The sequence below is a fragment of the Chrysemys picta genome, chromosome 1 (genome assembly GCF_011386835.1).
Source record: "Chrysemys picta bellii isolate R12L10 chromosome 1, ASM1138683v2, whole genome shotgun sequence".
In the NCBI taxonomy this organism is placed as follows: Eukaryota; Metazoa; Chordata; order Testudines; family Emydidae; genus Chrysemys; species Chrysemys picta.
In genome coordinates this window covers 195,774,989-195,801,888 of record NC_088791.1, presented here as the reverse complement: position 1 = coordinate 195,801,888, position 26,900 = coordinate 195,774,989, and the positions used below count along the sequence as shown (strand labels likewise).

Here is a 26,900-nt window from a genome sequence, read left to right as displayed (position 1 = left end):
GGACATTCATATTCTATAGAATCTAACCTTTCATTTGAAAAATAGTCAATTCCTAACCCCATGATTGCAAAGAAAACCTTGCAAATGTAAACCAGTGCAGCGATGTTTGCAGATATCGTGAAACAATGATTGAGAAGTGTGAACTTTTTTGCGTGCATTAACTTCATTGGACTGTTAACTTTAAATATTACTTTCTTAAACCTCTTCATGGATGCCAGAGTTTCACCCCACTTCTCCCCAGAGCTTGCAAAGACAGGAAGTCTTGCCTACAGCTACTACTACTTAAGGAAGCCCTTGAGGCTAAACCCTCTGAATCTGTTCTGACTTCGGTTCAAACGTCTGAAGAGCCGGCCTTGGCCCCGGTGGCCTCAGTCTGTTCCGCTCGACTGCAGGGTTCGAAGAAGCTGCAGCCCCTACTGGGACTGGATCAGTTCCTGTGGCTCCCCCAGTCAAACCCCCAAGGTGATAATGTCAAAACTGATGGCTGTCTGGTCAGATCCCACCACCCCGGTTCTGTAGGAAAGGTTAAGGAACAGTTCAGCTGCTCTCGTTCATGCTATACCTCGTGCCTCACAGCAGTCGGACTTTGATCTAATCCCTGTGGCAGTCTCTGAATGAGGGTCGTCATTGCCTTGAGTTTTGGATTTTGAGACACCGAGGAAGAAGCAGCATAGAAGCAAGATGGCCAACTCTAGCAGTGCCAGTTCCTGTGCATCAGAACTATGGATCATGTCTGATTCTGGTAAGGCTGCCACAATTCCAAAGCAGGGTCCAGTTCCACCTCTAGCTTCAGTAACAAGAGAGACAAACCCATGTGTATCTTCAGATCCACTGTTATTCTCTGACCCAATTTCTGTTTCGGTTCTGGCTACTTTCTCAGTTCTGGAAAGTTCTGTCACTATAACGACCCCCAAGTCTGCCTTTCAGGTTCGATATATGTCCTGGATCCAGGTGTGAAGTGCACAGGTCATAAAAGGAGATGTGTATCCTCAGTTCCAGGGTTGTCATCTTCGTGTCCAGTTGGGAAGAAAACAAATCCCGTTGTTGGTCCTCTCTTGGATCATCTTCTGATCCCTCCTCTGAGGTCTCCATCAAAGTCTACCACAAAGGACTGGATTCCCATTCCTCCCTCCAGATCTGTTACTATCTGTGATACATTCTTTCTCAGATCTAGACCTGGACCTTCTCCATGAGGAGGATAAAGGAAGAATACAGAGACCTGTATTGAGGTTTGGACTATCCTTAGGTCCTTCTCCTGTTGGCATGTTTCCGGCCCCCAGTGGTTAGGGAAACTGGCAGTCTTGGAGCTATTGCCCTGTATTAGAGGGGTGTGTATACCCCAGATTTTGATCAAGCTAATTGCGATCATATTGTGTGCATTCAGCCACCATGAATTAATAAAATAGAACACCACGTAGTTAAGGGTTAATTTGAACAAGCAAGGCTTCTGGAGGAAAGGTCAAACACAACCAGAGTCTTGCAGTTTCTGCTAATCAGAATGGAAGGAGGGGAAGAAAGAGTCAACAAAGTGAGACTGAAAGAAAATAAGTGGATGAGAATCTTGAATTTGTGCACCTTAAATATAGAACCTTATTATGACTAATGTTTAAGTAGTTTATTGAAGTTAGGAGAGGTGATGACTCAGTAGGGGGTCACTATGAGCTGTGTGTTTTGTAAAAGTTAGTCTAGTAAAAAGACTATATAATAGAGTGTACTTGGGGGCAATTCTCTGAAGCTATTCTGAGAGACTTTTTTTCTGATACCAAACTCGCCAGTGGGGAAGCAATGGGCCATTGCTGACCTGCTGAAAATTATACCATCTCAGATTCTCGGTAATTATTTGGATTGTTCTAAACATACTGCTTATGTCTGTGTGCGCTTATATCTAATAAATTGCACTTTTAGATAAGGGCACGCTTACTTGTATTAACCTTTCATCAGACAGAATTGCTGTGTTCGCATTGATTTATTCCTGATAGCCCGTGGAGTGAAACATTTTAAGTTACCACTGCTTTTGGTTCTGAAAACCCCGGGTATCAGGGACCAGGGTCTTATTGATGACCATGCCAAGACCTCTTTAGTTACTCTTCTTGTGGATGTGGAAGCGACGTTTCATCTGCAAGGAATCTGAAAGCCCAGAGATCCTGTGATCTGATTCCCCTGGATCCATTGACACTGCAGACAGTGATACCTGATGCCCTGTCTGAGGACGATGATGATGAAGAGAAAACCCTTTTCTTTCAACAGAAGCATTTAGAAACTGACTTCAAGCCTGACTTATCACCGGATGAACGTGGGAGTGACTTCGTCCTCCTGAGGACACTCCAATTTCTGGACTTGGTGAATTGCACTTTGTCCACTCTGAATCTCCTTGTGGTACCAGTGGAAGAGACTTCATATCTGGTATTTTATAATCTCGGTACCTCTGCCAAGAGTCAGATATCACTCCCCATCCTGGTGGGGTTTTTGTAGTCGGACAGATTTGTGTGATCCAATCCCACCTCTTGCCTACCTATCTTAAAGAAGGCGGACTTAAAGAAGGGGACTGTCTGTGTTTGTTCAGTACTCTGTGCAATTGGGCCCCAATCCTGGTTGGGGTCTTTGCATGCTACAGTAACACAAATGTTCAGTAATACTCAAAGGTTCGGAAGAAAGTAGTGTTACTCTTCCGAGCTCTGCCCAGTTAAGATGACAAAATGAGATAATACTCCAACAAATTATTGTCTGGATTCCAGTCCTTGAGTTTGGCTCTCCCTTATTGAGGTTCAAATACACCCATGGGCTCTCCTTGGTGGGGCTCAGATGCCTTGCTGGGCACTGCTCAGTCCCTTCTTAATTAGGGGGGATGGAGGGGAAAGTAATTGGGGGGCTGGAGGGGAAAGTAAGTGGAGAGGTATCTCTTAAGCCTTCCCCATACACTCAATCTACCAATTTACACAGACCCTTGGAATAAATAGTGTGAAAGATTTATGCAATGATCTTCCCTCTGCTTTGATCATTGGTGAAATAGTTAATGTTGACATTTAATGTTATCATTATTGGGCACCTAAGTTAACTTGCATTGAGAAGAATGGGGACAGTTTACCCACTCAAAGCTATAAAGCTCTGTGGACTCAGACATCACTGCATTAGCTGCTCTTTGTTTATATTTTCAAGGTTTTCTCTGCTATCATAAAAGATGGAAACTTTTAAAAATGAAAGCTGCTGTAGTATGTACCCCCAGGTGGGACAGCAGCAACAGAGGCTGAACCAAAGCCATCTGAACCTAAAATCTTGAGTCTCTTTTAGTGGGGTTGGGGTGTTTAAATTGCTGAGGTTGTAGTTCAAGACTTGAGACTATTTAGCTGTCCTTATTGTGCTAATAGAAATAATAAAATAACACATCAAAATTCTTCTGCTTTATTTTCTGTACGCCCTTTTAAGCTACTGAAATTTTTTTGCTCTATATCTTTTATCTAGGACTACAGACATATTATAGACACTCCAATGGACTTTGGTACAGTGAAGGAGACGCTGGAAGCTGGAAATTATGACAACCCGATGGAACTATGCAAAGATATAAGACTAATATTTAGCAATGCAAAATCTTACACTCCAAGTAAAAGATCAAAGGTACCTTTTTGTACACTGTGCTTTCATAGTAGTCAGGCTGGGCTAGGCTTCATTTAGTGTTGGGCCCTTTATCAGTACCTATTTAGTAATGCAACAGAGCAATCTACTGTTCTGGTGGGTTTGGACAAAGAATAGAGTGCAACAAAAGTATTCAGAAAAAGTAGGTGTCAGTCATATGTTTCTTGTAGCTCTAATTTATGCTGAGTCATTTTTGTCACTTTCTCCAGATGGTCACTTCAGTAAATTCTTTTTTGTAAAACATTCAATTTACTCGTAAGGTACTTTATAATTTAAAGTTAACATCTCTTTATTTAGATTTATAGTATGACCTTGAGATTATCAGCACTATTTGAGGAAAAAATGAGAAGAATCGTTTCAGACTTTAAAACTGGCCAAAAACACAATGAAAGACTGAGAAGAAGCCAGAGATGTTATAGGAGGTTGCAAAATCATAGCATGGTACAGCACCCTAACAGAACACTCAGGTAAATAGATTAGAAAGATGAATGCATTTGGGGAATTTTCACTATTGTAAAAATTATGCATATTGCATTCAGTTTTGTAAGATGACAGCATGATCTTCTAGGATTAATTTATTAGTTAAATGGTTAATTATAGTGAAATATTTAGTACAATTTTTTTTTCAGCAGTGAAGACTTGCAAAGAAGGTCCTTTGTGTAGTGCAAAATAAATTGATTATAAAACAGTTCTGAGCATATGGAGTAGAACCATTTTTAATCTCTTCAGCTTTAACCAGACAACCAAATTTTAACTGACTGAAATTATATGAAAGATGGAAGACTTAAATGATAAACCTATTACAAATTAGTAAAAGTTGTTAGCCATAATAAGGATAAATTGTTATAACCAAGCATATATAATAGGAAGTTATATTCCACATGTATTATAATGTGGTGTTGGTAGCTCATGGTGAGGTTTACCCAAAATTTCCAAGAAAATAAGGTTCAATATCCCTAATGCAACATGGTTAACTTCATGTTTTCTTCCACACTTTGTGTGTGCGGCAAGAAGTCCATGAAGGTCAAACCTGGTGGTGGTAGTGATTGATGCAAATGTAATTAGTCTAGATTTATCACCTATAAATCATTTTCAGCTGCTTCTCCACCAGTCCTTTTAAATGTGGTTTTCCCTCCTGTGCTTACTATCCAGAGGCAATGGCTCTCATTGCCTAGCAGTGTGTTTACTTGGATATGTCCCTTTCTGTTGCCACCCAGCCATTCTGCCACTGGCAGCAGAAGCAAGGTCCACCTACCTTGGCCAAATACAGCTCTTTATTTCCCTACTGTTTCTGGCAAGTAGTGAGCCACCCTAGGTTTTCAATTCTTAACTGTAGAGCGTATGTGGGGCAGTCGCAGGTGCGCTGAGCTTATTAGGATCTGTTACAGGACTATTCCTCACATTCTCAATCTGCTCCCTTCCCTCCACCAAATAGCAGGCAAGTATGGCTGAAATAAAGAAACACATTAAAGAGCAGGCAATGCTCTATCTGAAACATCAGTCTCATTCATATCTGAAGAGGAATTATGTATGACTTGTTCCCAGCACACAGACCTTCACTGAGCCAAGGATTAGTGTTTCAGAGGATTATTGAGACCTCATTTCCTCTTCAGCGGAATTCAAGGAGTGCTTCAGATAGGTCTCTGCAAATTACAAGACACATCTTGACCACAGCATGCATTTCTTGTCCCTCAAAAAGAATCTCTGGTTATATGAATTTGTGGCTTAATAATTAGAAAAAACTTACTTGAGTGAGTCTGTAAACCAAAGGAACCAAGTTACCATTTAGTATCCTAAAGTGGTGGGTATTTTCTAATGTGAGCAAACAAAATGGCCTCCTGCCAGGCTCCCCAGAAATCTCTGGATGACTTTCCTATATGTGGTGGATTCTCAATCTAATTCTTGCCCCATGTCTTTACCCATGAAAGAGGCTGGGGAGTCACGGGGGGGAACGCTTGGTATGCTCCCAGCTAAGTCTGCTAGGAGGTAGCTACGGAAGAAGTGTTCAAACGTCCCCTAAACCAAGAGATGTAGTTTCATGTGTAAGTCTCTAAGACAAGTAGAACAGGTGCAAGAGGTGTAAAATCCTCTCTGGCTAAGGCCAAGTACACGCTAAAGATTTCTGCCAGCACAGTTGTGTTTGCCAGGGAGTTAGAGGTGTAGTTCTTGACCAACATAGTTGTGCTATCAGAAGCCCCTAGTAGTACACAAAGTTATACTGGAAAAATTGCACTTTTACTCATGTAATCTGTTTTTTGCTTAGGTGTGGTGGAATAATATTCTAGTAAAAGCACAGTTTTGGTGGTATAAGCTGCGACCAGGGTAGGAGCTCTTTGCCAGTATACTATTCCAGTGTAGCCATACCAGCAAAGATACCTTAGTGCATATGTGGCCTAAGCGTGTAAGGATGCCTTATTCTAAACACTGAAGAACTCAAGATTTAAAGGACTAGTACATGTGTTAATTCAGGGCTTTATCAGGTAACAAATTTCCCATTCAGGCTTTTTTAATGTTTTAATTTTATTTATTAGAAGAAATATTTCTGGTGTCGAACAAGTGCCCTTTCTCTCTTCCACTCCTCTACCAGAAGAGCACTCTTCTCCAGTAATCAAATTGAACCCCAGGCTTGTGTGCAGCAGTCATACAGGCTAGATTTGCGTTACAGTGGAAAACTATAGACTTCGTGTATTCACATTTCTGTGTACTCACATATTTTATTTCAGAGAGCAGGATCTTTCTCCCAGGTTGCACCTCTTAGCTGGTGTCTTTGGGACTCTGTTTATCATAAGATATAATTGGTATACATGGCCCTTTTACATGCCTATTGCAACTGATAAGTGAGGATTCTAGGGTATATCAGAAATCCAAAGGCTGCTGTTGCAACTTGGAAAATAGGAGGGAAACACTGTCAGCCTCAGATTTATGTATATATGTGTAGTTTAAATCAGGAAATGGATTAGATATCATTAGATATTTTCACTGTAGGTGTAAATTACACTTTTACCAAGAGCACTTAGCATCGACTACTGAGTTGTGAATGTCCCACAACTGAAGACGACATAAAACTGAATATTTTAATTCACAAATTTAATCGCTCTTCACCAAGTTGTAAATGGTACTGAATACAGTTTTTCTACCAGTAGGAATTATTGCCTTTTATCCATGTTTCCAAATATTTCATTATTTCTTATTAAAATATTCTGCTCTCTTACATTGTATATTATAGTTATTTCTATTTCCTTTTTATGGCTAGAAATGTGAAGCAGAAACCCTTAAAATCTCAGGCAAAAATTGAATCTGAGCAGGAAGATTCTTCTACCCAACCTACCTCTAGCAGAGCAGCATGTGTTACAAGCCATAAAATAAATGCTAGCACCTATGCCCACAGTTCTTCTGGCGAATCTTCTGATTCTGCTTGCATATCATCACGTGAAAGAAATGGAAAAGCTAGAACTACACCCTTAACAAATCATACTGCATTGTCATCAGGTGAGAAACAAAATCTGTTTTAAAATCTGTATTTGCTTATATATTAAACTTGAGCTATAAAATGTTTGCTATTTTTTTTGCCTTTGTAGGAAAAGTAAACATAATTCCCATAAAGTCTAGCTAAATAACTCTTAAAAATACAAACCTTTTTAAAATGCCTTCTGTAGGAAAACCTTGTCTCTGATAACTATGAATGTTTTGTAATAACATCTTGTGTTTTCATGCTGTTTGCATGTTAAGTATAGAATTCTTCTGTTTTAAAGTTGTATAGAACCCAATACATTTCTTTAGTTTCAGCTTTTATTAGTGAAAAGCCTGCAGTAGAGGAAACTTACAGGTAAAAATATATTTATAACCAAAGAAGCAGACTTGTACACCATCTTTCAATCCTGTTGGATAGTCTGTGTGCCTGTACTCAGTTTCACGTGAGGAGTCATCACAGAGCTAAATGGCTTGTTGAGGGGTGAGAAGGGAGAAAAATGGTCCTGTCATCCTCATTTGCTGCTTTAAAAATCTGCTAAATGTGAAAATGGAACCTTGAAGTCTCAAACAATCTTAGCAAACAGTGCTTATGATGAACACTTTGAACTTGCCGTATCAGTACATTTAACACATAAATATGACTTATATTTAACATTGCGTGTGTGTGTATTGTGCACAAAACACTATGCAAAAAGGATATTAAGATTTCAAAGTTATGCACTCAGATGAAAGGAAGTGCTGGAATTAATGTTGCCTATGCAACAAACACACGAAGACTACCCCGTCTCATATCACATTCTTATTCCAAAGCATAAGGGTGCTAAACTCTTAAAGAAGCCACCACAATTTTATTAACATTGCAAAGCCTTCCTTGAAAATAGCTGAACATTTTTAGCTGAACCTTTTTTAAAAAAGAGAGAGAGAGAGAAAATGCCACCGGACAATGCAGCATGAAAAAATTCAGCCCTCGTAAAGTTTGGCAAAGTTATGAGCAACTGAAAACTGTCTCACAATGGAAAATGTAAGGCAGCTATCACTATAGGTGTCACTGGTATAATGTATGCCTTCCTGTCGTCTATAAATAATACACTGTGAAACGAATTATATGGAAGCGATATGTGTAAGAAACATTCTGTAAAGTGTAAAACAGCAAATTACACCTACTAATTAATTTTCAAGGTCATTAACTTGCTGTGTTCCTACTTAGAATTCTAAATTCTTTTTTTTTTTTTAACCAGAAAGTGAAATAGAAGGCTCTTCAGCTTCTTCCTCTGCCTCCTCATCAGGATCTTCTTCCTCTTCTTCGTCAAGTAGCTCAGAGGAAAGTAAAGAGAGCTCTATGGCTCTTGCATCCCCAGTATTACACAATGGTATATCCAGAGCAAAGAACAGCAGCTTTAGGGTAACCAGAAATAGAGCAGCTCAAAGAAAGCAAATGGGTAAGATTCAATCAGCATTTTCTGTGAATGGCCAATAACATAAGAAAATGCATATTCAGTGGTAAATATATGTGGTGCAATTAAGTTCATGTTAATAACACTTTGAAAAGTTAAAACTGTATGTTAACATCTTGAATACATGACTGAGGCTAGCGTAGTGGCATGGCACTTGTATCGATACTGTTGCTGTAAGACTTTTCTCAGAATCTTACGGTCTCCTCTGGTGAAACGATTAACATTAGCATTGAAGGAATCCATACTGAAGGAAGTTACGAGTAAGGCAAAGAGATAGTCAAACAGTGAGGATGAAGGTTTTGCAACTCCCTTGTTTTTAATTCAAAAAAAGAAATTGAGTACAACCGATACTAGTAATGATGGTTTAAATACAAATAAAACAAGCTTCAAGACACGGGGAATGCTCATCTTTTAGATTTGTGAAGAATGAGAGTGTTACCTTTATTTTCTAGTTAAATAAAATGTTCCATGTAAGTTGCAGCTACTACTACATTTGTACTTCAATTTCAGTTTGTGCCTATGAGTTGAACTTGTTTGACTTTACAGGAAATTTAATTTAACATAAATGGGTGTCCTTGTATTTAAAATTGACAGCAATTCTATATTTTACAGGATCAGATTCTCAGGAGAATGGAAATATCAGAAAAACTGCCAGGAAAAGGCTATATAGAAGTGACTCTGAAAATACTTCAGCAGTGGCTTGTGAATCATTGAGTAACAAAACTGGTAGACATAGAAAAATTCCGCGCAGAAGTGCTACTGTGGCTGCTAATAAATTAAGGCTGATGAGTGATGTGGAGGAAGAGATCTCCAGTTCAGAAAGTGTTGGCATTGCAAGCAAGAACAGAAAACTGCCCCACCGCAATGCTTCTGCTGCAGCCAGGAAACTGCTATTGGACGGTTCTGATGATGAGACAGGTTTAAAGTCTGAAAGTGAAAAAGAACTAAAAGAACAGTATGCGAGGAAGAAAAAACTTTCTCAACCTGGTTCATCTGCTGCTAGAAGAAAATATATTAGTGAATCTGAAGTTGGAAGTTCAGATTCTGAAACTGATACAAGAATGGCACACAAAAATAGGCAAAGCAATAGCAAAAAACCACCACAGAGGACGGTCTGTGCTGCATCTCCTAAAATTAAAAATCCAACAGTAGAATTTTCAGAGGACGACTCCAAAAGCCATAAGTCAGAGGATGGGAGCAGTCAGAAAGTGTCCAGCCAGTCAACTTCTGCACACAAACAGCATGCAGTGAGCAACTCTGAGGATGAGGAAGATTCTGAGTCAGGCAGGTGGAATGGTAGAAAAATCAAGAAGGTGACAAGTCAAAAGCCTGCAACTCCTTTCAAAAAAGCAAAAGTCTTGAGTGACTTAGAGGACACAGCAGAGTCTGAAACAGAAGTGAAGGAGAATGGAAGAAGTTCTGTGTCAGAGAGCATGGAAACTTCTGGGACTCCAGGGAGCTCAAAATCTGGACCTGATGCTAGTTTCAATTGCTCTTCTAATTTAGCATCTGAAACTGATACCAATAATAGTAACTATAGTGATGCCATAAACAAAAAAAGGAGGAAAAGGGAAGTCACTAAAAAAGGTACGTTTAAAAACTTAATGTATCTAAATCTGATATTGACTAAATTAAAATGTAGGATTGGTGGTTATTAGGAAGATTTGGACTCCACAAAATGAGTTCCTTGACATTCTGAAGGAAGCATGTGTAGGAATATTGTAAAGTGTGACAAAGATAGAAGTATAAAGGTATATGCTGTTAAAATTGGGCAGTGGTCAATATAATTTTTCAGAGGAAAATTATTTCCCTTCCTCATGGCACTAGATCTCTTGATGAATGGTGAGTGTTTGTCTAACTATTCTGGAAGTATATTTATATGAAACTATTAATGCAACTATACTATTATAGTGTTGATTTTTAACTTGTATTTTCTGTCCACATTGCAATATTTAGCACAGATGACAAAATATGCTTCATTTGTGGAACATATTTAAGTCTGAATTTCATCCAGTAAGTTTACAAATGGTTTCACTGGAGACAGTTCACTAGTAGAATATGGAGTGTTGTGGGTGACTGAGATACTGCCTTTGATAACTTGTGCATTCAAGAATCGATAAATATGTGTGTTCAAGATTGTTCTTGAATATCCTCATGATAACTATAGCTGGAGTATATAGCACACGGCCACTGTTACAGTTACCTGAGTGTTTCTTTTCTGAAAGACCATTTTCGTTTCTTACAACCTGGTGAAATTTTCACCTTTCAGGCTGGTTTCTACTTGAGTGTGGTCCTGTTTTTATAAATGTGAGAAAAGGCATTTCTGCAGTTTTTGAGAATAAGTAGTCTGGAGGTGGGAAAATGCTTCCCCTATTCTTTTAACAAATGGATGGATGGATAGATTTAAAAAAAATTACAAGGTCCTGTTTTTAAACAGCTCCAGTTGTTTTGGGAAGAAAGTAGAAATTTTGCATGGCTATAGGGCAGTGTTTCTCACCCTTTTTGATACCAGGGACGCTGCCTTCCTAAACTCTGTCAGGGAAGTCTCAAGGATCAGCACCAGTCCATGGACTGGTCATTGAGAAATACTGATTATAGGGTAACATTTTCAAAAGCACTTCAGTGACCTAAAAACTTTCTCAGTTAGATGCTTTTCACAATGTTACCCGTGGGCCTTATATTGGAGGTGTACTTTAAAGTAAGTGTTCTGATTAGCTCAGATTATCACAATTTTTTTTAAATGTGCAGGCATTGTACATTTTTAATAACAATATTTTTAAAAATAACTCTTGGAAATATAAGGTAAAAGGGCTGTTAATGCATTCACATAAAATTTTGAATAGAAATAAGTAATATGATGCCCCCCTATGTCATCTTGGGTATTTAATAAGGTTTCTGTGGTTTCCAGAGAAGTCCCGCTTCATTCAGTGAGATGTTCAAATTTCTTGCAAACCCCGTATCGGGGCTTGTCTACACACAATTTCTGCTTCAATTTAAATTAAATTTATAATTGTAAGCAAAACACATTTACATCAATATGACTGTGTTCACACTAGGGAGTTGCATCAATTCAAGTACGTTTGTTTTTAAACTGATTTATGTAAATTGGCGCACAAACTCTGTAGACCAGCTCTCATGTTAGGCATTTTTGCGCAGTCTGGCCAAGTTGTGTATCTAGGCATATAATGAAAGTAATATTTGAATTATTTCCTTTTTCTAGCATATTTCCTAAAGAAAACATAAGATAAGAGAATTCAGAGATTGCAAAGTGAAGTGCTCAAGTCAAGAAATGTCATGTTTTTATATTTGCCTCAGAAAAATAATTTAAACTTTATGATCACCAGGGATTTTAGAAATCCTTTTGCCACAGGAAAAACATGAAATTTGTGTTTTTACAGAGAATCTTTAGTTTTTACATTTTGTGAAAAAATAAAAATATATGTACAGTAGAACCCCATTTATGTGAGCCTCCATTGTCTGGCTCTCCATATTAACTGAACTGGTGCTGTTGGTTGTCAGCACCAGGCAGTGGGGCTTGCAGCTGAAGCTTTTTGCCCAGTCTCTGGGTTATCCAAATTTTAGATTATCTGATCTGGCCCCAGTTAGATCGGATAAATGGGATTCCACTGTATATTGTGGCTAGGGGAAAAGTTCAGCGTTTCATTTTACTAATTGAAAAATACAGATTTTTGGGTTTTTTTATCATGGAAAACTAGGATCCCTGATGATCACTTACTATTATGTCCATAGATTTCCTTCAGGTTCCTGTAATCTAGCTCAAATTGTGTTTGCAGTTACAGTGGTGTAAATTAGGAGTAAATCAGCTGAAATCAATTAACTCTACTCTGAATTTACATTAATATATGTATAAATGACTTTGAATAAAATAATATTTGGCCCTCAATATGCAGGTTGGATTTGTGTACAACAGCAAGTGAGGCAGAGATGTGTACTCATTTGACTGAGCAAAACTCATTAAATATTTGTATTTTTAAATTAAATTAAATGTATTTGCATAGAGAAAATCTTTTTTGTTGACCGCCAGCATTTTATATTGTGTACACTATTACTTTTTGCTTCTAACAAGTAAGTTTATAAATAAATGTTGAATCCCTACCTGCTCACTAAATGAAGATGGGGGCCCTGTGAAAAAAGGTAACCTTTATTTTGGGGTGTCCTGACTGAGTGCTTCATAGGCAGCCTTAATGTTGCTTTAACTTAAATTTTCTATAAAATTTAGTCAGACCCTGATGTCAGCTAGCATTTCCTAACTAATCATACAGTATCTTTCGTAAATGTAAAATAATTATTGCTACAAAAATGACTTAATCATCTGGGGTTTTTTAAAACACTGAAATATTTCCTTTGCTTATAAGTTTGGTAAAAGCATATATTTGCAAAACAAAGTTTGGGCTGAAGTTGACCAGATACAGTGTCCCTTTATCATTACATCTTCCTCGCCAAATCTGAATTAGGCATTTTGTGAATTTTTTGGATTAAATAAAACAAGTTTTTGGCGTTCTAGAATACTAGTAGTATAGAATTTTTTTCTACTTTTTAGATTCATTTCTTAATTCCTTTGTTTTAATTTTGGGGCTTTTATTTAACAGACTTAATACAGTGGTCACCCACAGCTTTCTGTTGCCACAGATATCATGGTAATTTTTTAGGGCTCTGATCCATTCTGATGGTTTTGCATCACTCTGGGTCAAAGCAAGTATAAAACCAGCTTACCAAAGTTGGTAAAAGGACTACCCTTATCTCAGCACATATCCAGGTGACCTAAAACTGTTGTAGCACCACCTACGCAGCCACAGCACAGAACATGTCAGAGGGAAAGGTGCATATCCAGGATATTCTCCAGCGATTCCTGGCTATTGGACAAGCATTTGGAGCCATGGAGAGCCAGGAATAAGAAGAGCAGCCTGGAGTTGTGCTCATGCACTGGGGACTGATGGCCCAAGGATTAGGGGAATGCAAAGGTGTTTGAAAGCCATCTATGAATGGCCCTTGTCCCATATCTGGTCTTGTGCCAAGAACAGATCAACCAAACTGCAACAAAACAAATAAACAAAAAATATTTTTTCTTGCAGGTGCATTCTTAAAATGGGGATGGGGAGATGGACTTCTCAGGGCATGTAATTCAGAGATCATAAAAATCATAGGTGGAATGATAGTTGGCCAAAACCCTAATTGCACTCTACTGAATATAACATGTAATATGTTTGAATTGCCCTTCCTATTATAAAATAAAAATACAGATGTTTTAATCACCTTTTTTAAACACACAATGTGAGCTGTTCTCCAGTACTATTTGGGGTTGTACATTGTTAGTACTATAATATAAATGGCTCTTGTTCTGCTTTAAAATATTTGTCATAAATTTGTCATTTAATTGTTTTAATTTAACCAATATTTAAATCATTTTTATTTTTTATATTATAGGGTCTTTCTCGCAAGAGAATGGACACAGCAGAAGAGCTACCAGGAAAAGGTTATATGGGAGTGACTCAGAATATTCAAAGGGGGTTTACAAAATAGTGAATGACAAAGATGATGGTCGCAGAAGAATTCCACGCAGAAGTGCTACTGTGGCTGCCAGTAAATTAAGACTAATGAGTGATGTGGAGGAAGAGATCTCTAGCTCAGAAAGTATTGGCATTGGAAGCAAGAACAGAAAACTGCCCCACCGCAGTGCCTCTGCTGCAGCCAGGAAATTGTTATTGGATGGCTTTGAAGATGACACAGGTTTAAAGTCTGAAAGTGAAAAAGAACTAAAAGAACAGTATATTAAGCGGAAAATGCTTTCGCAGGCTGGTTCATATGCTAGAAGAAAATATATTAGTGAATCTGAAGATAAAAGTTCAGATTCTGAAATAGGTGCAAAAATGGCACCAAAAAATAGGCAAAGCAATGGCCATAAACAACCACACAGGACGGTCTGTGCTGCATCTCCTAAAATTAAAAATTCCACAGAATTCTCAGAGGAGGACTCCAAAAGCCATAAGTCAGGGGATGGGAGCAGTCAAAAGGTGTCCGACCAGTCAACTTCTGCACACACACAGCATGCCGTGAGCAACTCTGAGGATGAGGCAGATTCTTTGTCAGGCAGGTGGAATGGTAGAAGAATTAAGAAGATGACCAATCAAAAGTCTGCAACTCTTTTCAAGAAATCAAAAGCCTTGAGTGATTTGAAGAACAGAGCAGAGTCTGAAACCGAAGTGAGGGAGAATGGAAGACGGTCTGCGTCAGAGAGAATGGGACCTTCTGGAACTGCAGGGAGCTCAAAATCGGGACCTGATGCCAGTTTCAATTGCTCTTCTAATTTAGAATTTGATACTGATTCCAATAGCAGTAACTATAGCAATGCCACAAACACAAAAAAAAGGAAAAGGAAAGGAAAAACAAAAGTCATTAGAAAAGGTAATTTTAAAGCATCTAAATCTATGATATTGTCTAGACAGAGGAAACAACGTAGGATTAATATGGATGATGATGACTGGGAGGATTTGGACTATACAAAATATAAAAGAGCTCCTCAACGCTCTAAAATCAGAACTAGAAATCAGGGTAGAAAGACTGTAATGTATGATGATAGAGGTCTAGACAGTGTGCTCGAACTGAGAGATTACAGAACATAATGGAGGGAAATCTATTCCACTTTTGTGGTAATATCATTAGAATTCATGATGAATGATGGCTGTTCTTTGTCATGAGATTCAGGGAAAACATTTATATTTTTCTGTGAAAAACATAATCCTGTGACTGTCCTTGTCATATTTCAAATTGCATTTGCTGGTCCATGTAGCAATATGTAGCAACTGATAACAAAATGTTTTATTTTGGGGCAGTATTTCAGTCTGGACTGGAATGTTACTGCTCGGAGTAACAGTTTTCAAAACCAGTTGAACACTGGTCTGTATGTTGCTAGCACAATACTGACCATTACTTTAATTGGTGCTGTGTGAGAAAATTGCCTATGACGTACAGTTTTGGAGATTTCAAAATCTCGAAGTGGACTGTTCTAGCACCGGTTCCTTGTTCTAGAGACTTTATAAAACTAGGTTACTGTTACATGATCAGTATTATAATTAGTCCTGTTGATCTTGACATCATGAGTAAAGTAACAGTTCCTTTACAAAGTAGATAACTATTTTTATTTTTCCAAATTATTATTTGCTTTATTAATGCAGTTGAATACAGAAGAGCCATTAATTTAAATTTAAATAATTTTTATTATTTGACTGAAAGGTGTTATTTTTTTAATAGTGTTGCTTCCATGAGGTAAATTGGAATCTGCAAAATTATTTATTTTAATTTTTGTTTTGATGGCAATGTTTTGCTACCTTTTTTTAAAGGTGAAAACATTGTGTGTCCAGGATAGCGATATTCTGGTATTTATTTGGTGTCTGCATGCACTCCTTTTTCTTACTACTGGTTTAATTTTTTAAGATGCTAAAGCTTTTTGTCCAACAGTTATAGTGATGTCCCCTATATCTCTGTTTCTCCAAATTTCATGGGATATTCTGGTTTTTCATGTTTTTAACCAAAGTGTTAAGTCACGCTTATGGTTCTTCACAGAGATTTTCTTATATGCAGCATCTCATTGGCAGACAGTTGATAATGAATAGCCCAAAGTTATGGTCTCAGAGAAATGTTCATTAGCCTAATTTTGCTTCTGCAGTTTCAACCTATTCTGAAGTGTTTATTCTTCTCCATTTCTCATTCTTTCATATGCACTTCCATGTGCTAATTGAGATGTAATTCCAGTTTGGGAATTTTCTTTGACAACTCGGCTCATCAGAATGACTTTGGGATTCACTGGGCCATAACTAGTGTGTCACTACAACTTCCTCTTTTAGGAGATTGGTTCTTCTTTCATAGTTTAGCCAACTTTAAAGACTCTTTACAGTCTGCATATTCTCTTTTCGAGACTACTGTATTCCAAAGATGTCAGGGAGATAGAACAGTTTTGGGGACTAGTGTGTCTAACTACTTTATATCTCTCCTCCCCCCCCCCCCCCCCCCCACGCAACCTCCCAAAAAAAGATTGCAAAAAGTAACTATCAGAAAGAACATCCCATGCAGACCTTATTTTAGAGAATTCCCATAAATATTGCAACAGAAGCAATTGGGCGAGTAGGTTTTTACTTATTGTAAGTGGGAGGCATCTATACCATCCTCATAGGGACTACAACTAGTTCTAGGCCTTTGAGAATTCTCATGACTTGTAATCCCCAGTAAAGGGGATTGAATCTAGCATATGGAGTTGTAGTGCATGGAATTTATATACATATTTTTCTAAAAAATATAATATCATCCCTCTCTTTCATCTCCTTTTTGTAGACTGCTTTTTTTAACTATACTGCAGAAGGACCAGTCTTTTCCCTGGAGAGGTCTACCCTTTGTGAAGTCAGAACATATGTAGCTTTACTCATGGTTAGCACGCTACATATATTTTCAACTTCATGTAGCAATCAGTAGGTTGAATGGGGGGGGGGGGAAGAGGGGGAATTGAGGCATGTCTTTACAGTAACTCTAAGATCCTGGATGAAATAATACTGTAGCTAGCAATGGTCAATAATTCACCAGATATTAAACTGAATAAAGGACAAGTAAGAATTTAATATTTTATATTCATATTTTGTTAGACTATATTGTACCTTTGCGTAAATTATATCTGTTGTCTTATTCCTGCAGTTCTCTTCCCCCTTTTTCTAGTCTCAAAATTGTTATTGAATTTAAAGTAACATGCCATGTACTGCTTTACTCAACTTCTAAAAACTATTTTTTTTGTTTGCTTGACACCAAACATGATTAAGAATGAAAGAGCAAAAGATACATTAAACTACTCTGCCCATCTTGCCTGGGATTGGTCTTGAAGAGAGGGTTACTATCTGTATACACCACTGTTAAAAATCAGGCCCCAGATTATTTCCCACCTCTAACTTGACAGCTGAGGAAAGATGACCACCCTTAACAACTGCATTATAATAAGTTAAAATCTTCATGTTAAAGTTACCCTTTTCCAGTTATTAATTTCAACCAAAATAATTTCTTCGAACTACCAAATATATGAGGAGGGGATATGGAGTTGGGTCATCACTCTGTTTCTAACACAAAATTGTCAAAATGTTGCCATTTTGTTCTTGCAAACTGACATACATTTTTCTCGGTTGCCACATAACTGATTCTATCGCACTTTAATATGTGTATTGTATGCCTTCTTAGGCAGATAGTTTTGATATATTTTTGTGACCTATGGGGATATGTTTACATGGGATGAGAATCTCAGGAAGAAAGTCATTTAAGGTGTTTTGTGATTAATTCTGCTATCTTGGCAATTTCCCACAAGAAATAATTTTTTGACCTACTAAGATCTAAACATTTATTAATTGCTGCCAAATACACAAAGTGATTTCTAACATCAATGAAATGTATAAGAATGGTGGGTACAGTAGATGATCAGCAACAAAACAGTCACTGAGCCCTTGATTGCCCATTAAACTTTATATGTAGCTGCATTGCCATAGATACTTATTTCCATTCAGTTAATACTCTTTAAAGTATTGGCTTTTTTTCAGCACCCTTCGGTAATTTTTTTGGTATGAAATGGCTCTTATCTGAAACTTGTTTTGTAAGTAGAAAATATTTGAATCCAGCATATAACTTACTATTTTTGGAGACATGAAAAATTATTTTTCAAAGTCTTTGAAGACATTTTTTTAATATTGTAAAAGGGAAATCTCTAATTTTTATATAAAATATTACATCCAATTTGAATGTATATATTTTGTTGTAGTAAGGAAAGAAGTGATATAAACACCAAGTAAAATTTTCCTGACTTAGGACTTTATGTATTTCCTTTTAAAAACAAAAAACAGCTGCAAAATGCTATCTGTTCAAAGGTGATCAGTTAAAGATTTTTTTCTTAAACTTCTGTGGGAAAGTTGTTAACCATGACAAATGTGAAAAGTGCCAAAATAGATCGGCCAGCATTGATCTTTGATTTTTTTTTTTCTGGGGTGGGAGGGGGAATTGTTTTGCCATTAGTATGGAAGGTGGATGTTTTAACCTATCTGTCGTCATCTGTAGCTTGAAGAATATCTGGTTTATATCCCTTTTTTTCCATCACTCTCTGGTTAAATTGTAGCTCTCAATGTATTGTACTTTTATGTTCTTGGATTCAAAATGTTAATTTGTCTTCCAGTTTCTGATATCTTAAATAGAGCAAAAATTCAAATATGAATTATTTTGTCTCCTCTCTTAATGAAAGAGTGCTAATCCTTCAAAAAAAATTATACACTTCCTGAGTTAAAATGCGTCGATTTATTTTTAATATTTTTTCTTTACAATGCAGTAATCAGTTTTTAACAGCTAGATCAAACTGGCTACGATAAATACAGTTTTTCTAATAATGGATCAATGGTGCAAAACCTTTCCAGCAGTGAGAGTCACATTTGTTAATGGCCAGGCCTGAGGGATGCATCTAATTAGTATATTAAATTATGAAGGATTTAAATCAGAGAGCGTTTATCCATAGAGCTTCTTGATGTCTAGCTTTTTCTTGAAGGTGGCCATACTTGTTATGGAATAATTATATTCTATATATTATTCATCACTCCTCCCTCCCCAGATACAGCAGCCAAAGCATTGAATTGCAGTAAAATTGCTGACAGTGTTATGGGATTTTTTTGTTGTTGTTGTTTTTAAGTTGGTGTCTCTTTAAGCAATAAAATACTGCCCTCTTAAAATAGAAGCAATGAAGTGAGGGCATCTAATTTTAAAGGAAAGACTGAAAGACAAGATAGTATGTGTTGGGCAACATGAATGGTCTGAAACTAGAAAGCAAAGTTGTTCTTAATAAAATGAGAAGGGATGGAAAGAGTTCTATGCTGCATGGGGGGGGGGGGGGCTCACCACAGCTGAAGCATAATCAACTGCTGATCTTGGATGTGATAAGATCTGTGTTGTGAGTAGTATGTAAAAGCATTCTGCCTCATAGTACAAAGTTCAAGATATGGGATCAAAATGTATTCAGAGCCAGCATCCTTAAGGCCTTCAAAAACCAGTAGAGCGGATTTAAAGAGACACTGACTAGTAAATTTCAAATGTAAGTTGCAAATATCCATAGGCACCACATCTGCCCATGAAAACAACTGCCATTTCTGTGCTTTTATAATTTTCCTGTCTTTAAAATGTTTTTATCTCCTCTATTGCTGTGTAGAAAATCCCACACATACAGGAGATACTATTCTTTTATGCAGAGGAAAAAGTGAAACTAAACGTTGACAATATTTTAGGGTAAATACACAAAGTAAAACTAAAAATGGGAAATTTTATTTTCTCAAATTTTTCATTTATAATAATTTGGGGTATTACTCAGACAGTAATGTAATTATTTTAAGTTGATGAGTGTTCGCTTTAAACCATTCTGCTCCTAAACAGGCAGCCAATATGACAAATGTAAGGCTGTTATAATATAAATGTGATAGTTTAAATTAGTATGCAGCTCCACTCTGAACAAGCTACATTGTTTTCCACTGAAACTTAGCCTAATTTGACCCAAATTCACCTAGTTTAGGTGCCCTGAAAAAACATTTTTCATTGAATTTACAATTTACCAAAAAAATTTCACCCAGCTCTAACTGGACACTGTGGAATGAGGTTATATGATGATTCATTTCAAAGCGCTGCAGCTATTTTGTTCAGTCACTTTGCTCCAAATTTTCCAAAACCAAAGAATTAAGGACGTTCTCAAGTTTACCACTGTTAGAGTGCACAGATCAGTGATGGGGTGGAGGGGAGGTGTCAACATTTTTATAGTCCCTACTTGTCCTGCTCTAGACTGGAAGAGGGTGAACTCTTTCTTTGGATCATCAAGCATCAGGCTGAAATTGGTGATTCAGGCAAACTGTTCTCTGGATCTTCAGGGTACCTGTCTGGCACAAACAAAATCATGGCATCACAAATGATTACTGCACTTTGCACTACTGGGTCAATACTTCCAATATCAAGCATTTCTGTTTGTTTTGGCTGCACCATTATTTAGGGTAATTCTAGCAACTGCACTAGGAGATTTACTGTATCTACTCCTTTGATTGGCTTGTGTGAAGGGAGACATTTTTTTGAGGCATTTACATTTAATTGGGACATCTCCCAGGGAACTAATTAAGCGTAGTAATACTAAATAATATTTAATAAGGATAATTCTGCCAAATACAATTTTTAGGTGTCTTTTGAAATAGCTTTGAGTCCTGTTATGGCTGTGATACATGCAGTGTGTGAAAACTTCAATGGTTTCTGTTCTGATGTGATATTGGCTCTTTCCATGCCACTACATATTGCCACCAGTGCAGCTCCTGGCACTAGGCAGGCAGCAGGCTTAGTCCCTGTCTCATTGTAGACAATGCCTCCCATTCAACTCCTAAATGGGCTTGTCCAGAGACGACAGATTCTTCAGTTCCTCTGACAGCAGCGGCTTTACTAATAAAAAAAATAGTGTATGCTGTTACTCAGGAGTTCTTAATGGAGACAACAGGTCGTCCAGCAGATGTTCTGATTAAGTGGATTAAGATTAATAAAATATCAACACCTAGCATTTCTGTCGTGCTTTCTATGCATTTGTGTTTTTCAAACTTCATTTTTTCAGAACATTGAAAATTTGCCAATACATTATTTTGAAAAAACATTAAACCAAAATTTATAGTGTCAACCTGGCAACTGTATAAAATTTTCACCACAACTTTTTTATAAAGTTGTTTTGAACACACAACACTTACTGAGAATGTATGTTCACCAGACTATGAAGCACTTAATAACTAGAGCCCTGCATGGATACAAAATTTGTATCCACATCCGATCTACAAAAATGGTCCGCGAATATAAAGTGGATATCCGCAGATTTGCAGAGCTCTAGATACAAAAGTTGTATCTGCATCCAATCCACGATCCGCAAAAATGGCCTGCGGATATGGATCTCCAGAGATACAAAGCAGATATCCGTGGATTTGCAGGCTCTAGTAATAACATGCTTTCTGGTCAAAGGCTAAATTAGAAATTTTTTTTTTAAAAAAGATTCATCCACAGAGCATCAAATGCATTAATGACACATTTCTGACAATCTGAGAAGGGTAAAAAGGGGTTTGTCCTTATTTGCTGTTTTGTGATGTATAGATAACCTAAAGTTTTTTTCCAAAAGTTTTTCTGTTTTTAATCTCTGGATTGTAGGTGGTATTGTAATTACAGTAATAAAATATACAGTCTTAATACAATTTTTATGGAATTTCATTAAACCAAATGAATATAAACAGTGATCCCATCCTAGCATGGAATCCATCAGTGCAGCACAGTCCCCTTCTATTTCCTGGATATATTATTTTAATATCTAAAGAAATTAAACAAACTAGGTTTTAAAGCCAGACACATCATGACATGTCAGAGAACATTAGATACTATCAAGTACTTTAAACATAATTAAGTTGGTATCTTTTTGGAAACTTAACATTTCTTTACTAGTTTTGTACTTTCTGTTGTCAGTTTTCACATTCCACCCCATCCCTGCCTGTTGTTTTGTGTGTCAAAAGGAAGATTTTTTGGTTTTTGTTCTTTCTATTCCCTTTCACTGTAGTATCTGAGCACCTGCCATGTATGAAAATAGAGAAATATTTTGTCTTTCTTGCTTCAGAGCCTGTAGAATAAATAGCATTATGAGTAGGGCCCTACCAAATTCACGGTCCATTTTGGTCAATTTCAAAATTTTAAAAATTGTAAATTTCATGATTTCACCTGTTTAAATCTGAAATTTCACAGTATTGTCATTGTAGGGGTCCTGACCCAAAAAGGAGTTGTGTAGGGGAGGTTGCGGTACTGCTACGCTTAATTCTGTGCTGTTGCTGGCAGTAGCCCTGCCTTCAGAGCTGGGCAGCTGGAGAGAGCCGCCATCAGCAGCAGCACAGAAGTAAGGATGGCATGGTATAGTATCGCCACCCTTACTTCTACACTGCTGTCTGCAGAGCTGGGCCCTCAGCCAGCAGCTGCCACGCTCCAGCAACCCAGCTCTGCAGGCAGCAGTGCAAAAGTAAGGATGGCCTGGTACAGTAGTGCCACCCTTCCTTCTGTGCTGCCACTGCGGGGGCACTGCCTTCAGAGCTGGGTGCCTGGCCGACAGCTGCCACTCTCCGGTCACCCAACTCTGAAGGCAGCACAGAAGTAAGGGTGGCAATACCGTGATCCTCCCTAAAATAACCTGGCAACTCCCTTTTCGGTCAGGACTCCCAATTTGAGCAATGCTGGTCTCCCCTGTGAAATCTGTATTGTATAGGTAAAAGCACACAAGACCAGATTTAATGGTCCATAATGTGTGTTTCATGGGTGTGAATTTGGTATGGCCCGAATTATGCGTTTATAAGACCTCATGTGTGTGTGTGTATTTGACTGAGTGTGAAGAATTTAAGGGAGAGTTATTATGAAGAAATGAGTTATGCGTTCAGTTCTGAAAATGTTAAGGCCTGTGATCATTTCTTTTGTGGGAGTGAGTTCCACAGTTCGGGTCTGGTTTGAAGAAATTCTTTTACTTCCCTGATCATTTATCAACTGCATAAACTATCAAAATTCTTCTGGTAATAGAATTTAATTTGTACTTTCTTTGCTTTCTGAATGGCTGCCTCTGCATTAGCAGAACAAAATTTATTACAGGTTCATAAATGTGTGTAATTTCTTTTAGAGACTTCTTTGCAATAGAATGATAGTTTTAACACTACACATAGATATTTAGAATCTGGAAATCATTCCCCTTCTTGAAGGTAAGTAGTGATTTTTTGATTGACTGTCATTGTGAGCAAAGAATGTCGCTTCCTGTCCTCTTTTATCTCAAAACAAAAGCACAATGTTGAAAGTTAAAAGGATGTCCATAGTTGATATTATTTTAAATAATTACCCAAAGTAAACTGCACATAGCTGAGAAGTGCATAACCTGTACTTTGATTTCTATGTATTTCAGCATTAGTAGTAAAGCTTGTGCCGAGTAAACTATATGATTTTAATAGAAATGTAAGTTATTTAAAGGAACTTTTAAATCTTTATTTTGTAGAATCAACCTCTGAGGAGATTGGACAAAATACAAAAGTGCTCAGGAGCAGGACATATATGAATGACTACAAAAAATATACAACGTTTTCTAGTGAGACATTAAATGCCAAAACTGTTACTGGAAAAAAACCTCCATGCAGAAGTGCTACTTTGGCTGCTAATAAAATTAAGATGATGAGTGATGTAAAGGAAGAGCTCTCCAGCTCAGAAAGTGTGTGCACTGAAAAAAAGAATAGAAAACTGCCTCACCGGACGGTGTCTGCTGCATCCAAGAAAAGGCTAAGGGACAGCTCTAAGGTAGATGCCACTTTCAAGTCTGAAAGTGAAAAAGTAAAAGAGCAACATACTAACAGGAAAACACACTCTCAGCCTAATTCAGCTGCTGCTAGAAGAAAATATATTAGAGAGTCTGAAAGGGGAAAATCTGAATCTGAGAAAGAGACAAAGATGACACAAAAGAACATGCATATTAATGACCACAAGCAGCCACACAGAACTGTCCGTGCTGCATCTCTTAAAATGAAAAATTCCACAGTAGAATTTTCAGAGGAGGACTCCAAAAGCTGTAAGTCAGGGGATGGGAGCAGTAAGAAAGCTTCTGACCCGTCAGCTTTTGTACGCAAACATCATGCAGTGAGCAACTCTGAGGGTGAGGCAGGTTCTGAATCAGGCAAGTGCAAAGGTAAGAAAACCAAGGTGACCAGTCAAAAGGCTGGGACGTCTTTCAGAAAAGCAAAATTCTTGAATGCCGTAAAGGACACAGAGTCTGAAACAGGAGAGCAGGAAGATGGAAGAAGTTCTTTGTGTCAGCGGACTGCTCCTTCTGAGACTGCAAAGATTGGAAAATCTGGATCTGGTGCCAGTATAAATTGCTCTTCCAGTTTAGAATCTGAAACTGATTCTAGTAACAGTAGCTATAGGAATACCACAAAAACAAAAAAGAGGAAAAGAAAAAGAAAAACTAAAGTAATTAGAAAAGGTAAAATTTCAAATTCAAATGTATCTAAGCCGTCCAGAAGGCCCCAGCGAACAAAACGCCCTAAACTTAATCAAGAAAATGACTCTGACGATGTGGACTATACCAAATATAAAAGAGCAAATCGACGTTCTAAAATAAGAACTAGAAATGGGGGTAGAAGGACTGTGAGATATGATGATGGTGGTGATGATGATGATAGAGGTCTAGATTACATAGATTGTGGAACATAACCTTAAGTGGAAAAGCTAGTCTGCTTTTTTTATGGTAATAGTGCTAGGATTCATGATGAATGCTGGCTCTTTGTCCTACATTTCAGGGAATATATTTATATTTTTCTATGAAAAAGTTATTAATATCAAATCATGACTCTCCTTTTCATATTTTGACTTGCACTTGCCTGCCCATGCAGCAGCATTTAGCACAGATGCCAAAATGTGCCTCATTATAGGGGCAAAATTTTGTCTTTACTGGTATTTTACTACATATAGCAAGAGTTTAAAAAAAAGTTAAATACCTGGCAACAGGTTAATAGCAGTATGTGGAGTATTATTATGGGTGCTGCAATGTGCTACTACCTGGGCCTTACAATATAAGTGCATTCAAGAACAGCTGATTTAAACCCCTCTTAATGTTGTATGAAATTTCATACAACAGTAACAGACTTGCAACTATTACTGTACATTATAAAAATAGTGGTGAATGATGACTTTACAAACATCAAAAGTAATAAATGATTATTACATTAATAACTTGAATTAGTACATCCTTTAAAATGTACAGTGCTACCACTATTGAAAATACATAACCTGAAAGAACTAATAATGGAAAAGATATATTTAACAATTTTTAAAAAATGGTATTGGGGAAAAATAGGGGGTTGGTGACAGGTGATACTGTCATTTTTAATATGCGGCTTCAATGCTGTAAAGTTGAGACCACAAAATGCAGGTGAACGATTGGGCCTAAGGGTTTGTGTGTGTTATATATATATATATATAATATGAAAAGAAATGTGCTGTGTATTTTTTAAAATTTGTGTATTTAAAACTTGTTTATCTCTTAAATGGGTGAAAAGTTTGAGGCTCGGAATATTATTTCAGATGTTTTTGCTATGGTTGCCCACCTGCTCCTTCACATTTAAACTTTTTAACTTAAAAGTGCCTCATTATGTTAGATTGTTGATACGTTGATAAACCACACCAAATTCTGATTATCATCATACAGCACCTACATGCTGATGTTTAAGTTGCCATTGTTGAGAACAAAAATAATTAGAACTTATTATAACATACGAGGGAAAGGGAGTTGGACAATTGTTAATGAGATTAATGTACGTTTTTCAAACTAAAATGTGTAGTTCTGCCTCAGTTTCTGATGCAATTTGCAAAGTGTTCGGGGAATGGTATTTAAATCTTTCTCATTGGCTTTATATGTGGCAGTGCAGTAAGAATCTCAGGAAGAAAGATGTTCATGAATCTGCTGATAGCATAAAGACTTTTCTTAATGACAGTTTTATTTCCAGTGGTGCCCCTTCATACCCAAAATTCGTTCAGTTAGTTCAAATCTAGATGTTTTGCTATCAACATTTAACCCTTCACTTTGCTGCCATAGATCAGTGCTGTCCAACTTTTGGGACTTAAGAATCAAAAATACTATTTCAGTAAGGTCTAGGGACTACAATCAATTTTCTACCACATTTCTGCTCTTTGCACTGTTCTGGTGGTACAAAGGTAGTGGAAGCCATCCATAAGTCCAACTCCTGGGAATTCCCCCACTGTGGGGGTTGTCCCCCGGGGGCATATGGCACAGATGGATCCTACATCTCAATGTTCTGTAACTAACCACCTCGTTTGAGGGGTGGGAAAGTGGCTAGAACATTAAGACTCCAACTATTTTAGCTGGCAGCTCATCCCTTGAGAACCACAGCAGGTTGGCAAAAGTTGGAGCAGTCCCCAGACTGCTTCAGTCTGCACCATTACTGAAGCCAGAGATGTAACTGGTGGTTGCGTTCAACTTTTCTCCCCCTTCTCTCCCCTCCCCTCACATTTCCTGAGCTTCCTTGGCTAGTTGTGAGGGAGAAGAGCCATCCTTTGCTAGGTGCTCCCATAGGATCGGGAACAGGCACAGCTAGTCTGTATTAAGTCTAATAGAAATCTAGTTGATACCATTTGTGCCCTAATATTTTGTTCCTTTTCTGATTTGAATATAGCTCTTAATTCAATATATTTTTGTAGAAGTTTGTGGGTTTAAATTGTTCATCTTTCTTTGTCTCCAAT

General features: G+C 37.5%; 1 protein-coding gene across 4 annotated transcripts in view; it reads left to right on the top strand.

Moving 5' to 3' along the window:
- The window catches only part of BRWD1 (bromodomain and WD repeat domain containing 1), a 104,064-nt gene extending 78,363 nt beyond the window's left edge, over positions 1–25,701 (top strand). For 2 of the 4 annotated variants that reach the window (XM_008179836.4, XM_065590693.1), the window contains 7 exons: positions 3,460–3,612; positions 3,928–4,097; positions 6,884–7,119; positions 8,340–8,540; positions 9,168–10,142; positions 14,001–14,978; positions 23,647–25,701. In XM_008179836.4, coding sequence (XP_008178058.2) covers positions 3,460–3,612; positions 3,928–4,097; positions 6,884–7,119; positions 8,340–8,540; positions 9,168–10,142; positions 14,001–14,978; positions 23,647–24,854 — 3,921 coding nt within the window. In that variant the 3' untranslated portion in view covers positions 24,855–25,701. Of the gene's footprint in view, positions 1–3,459; positions 3,613–3,927; positions 4,098–6,883; positions 7,120–8,339; positions 8,541–9,167; positions 10,143–14,000; positions 14,979–23,646 lie in introns of those variants that run through there. The other 2 variants (XR_010600231.1, XR_010600230.1) reach the window with 2 other exon arrangements.
- Positions 25,702–26,900: the final 1,199 nt, after the last annotated feature.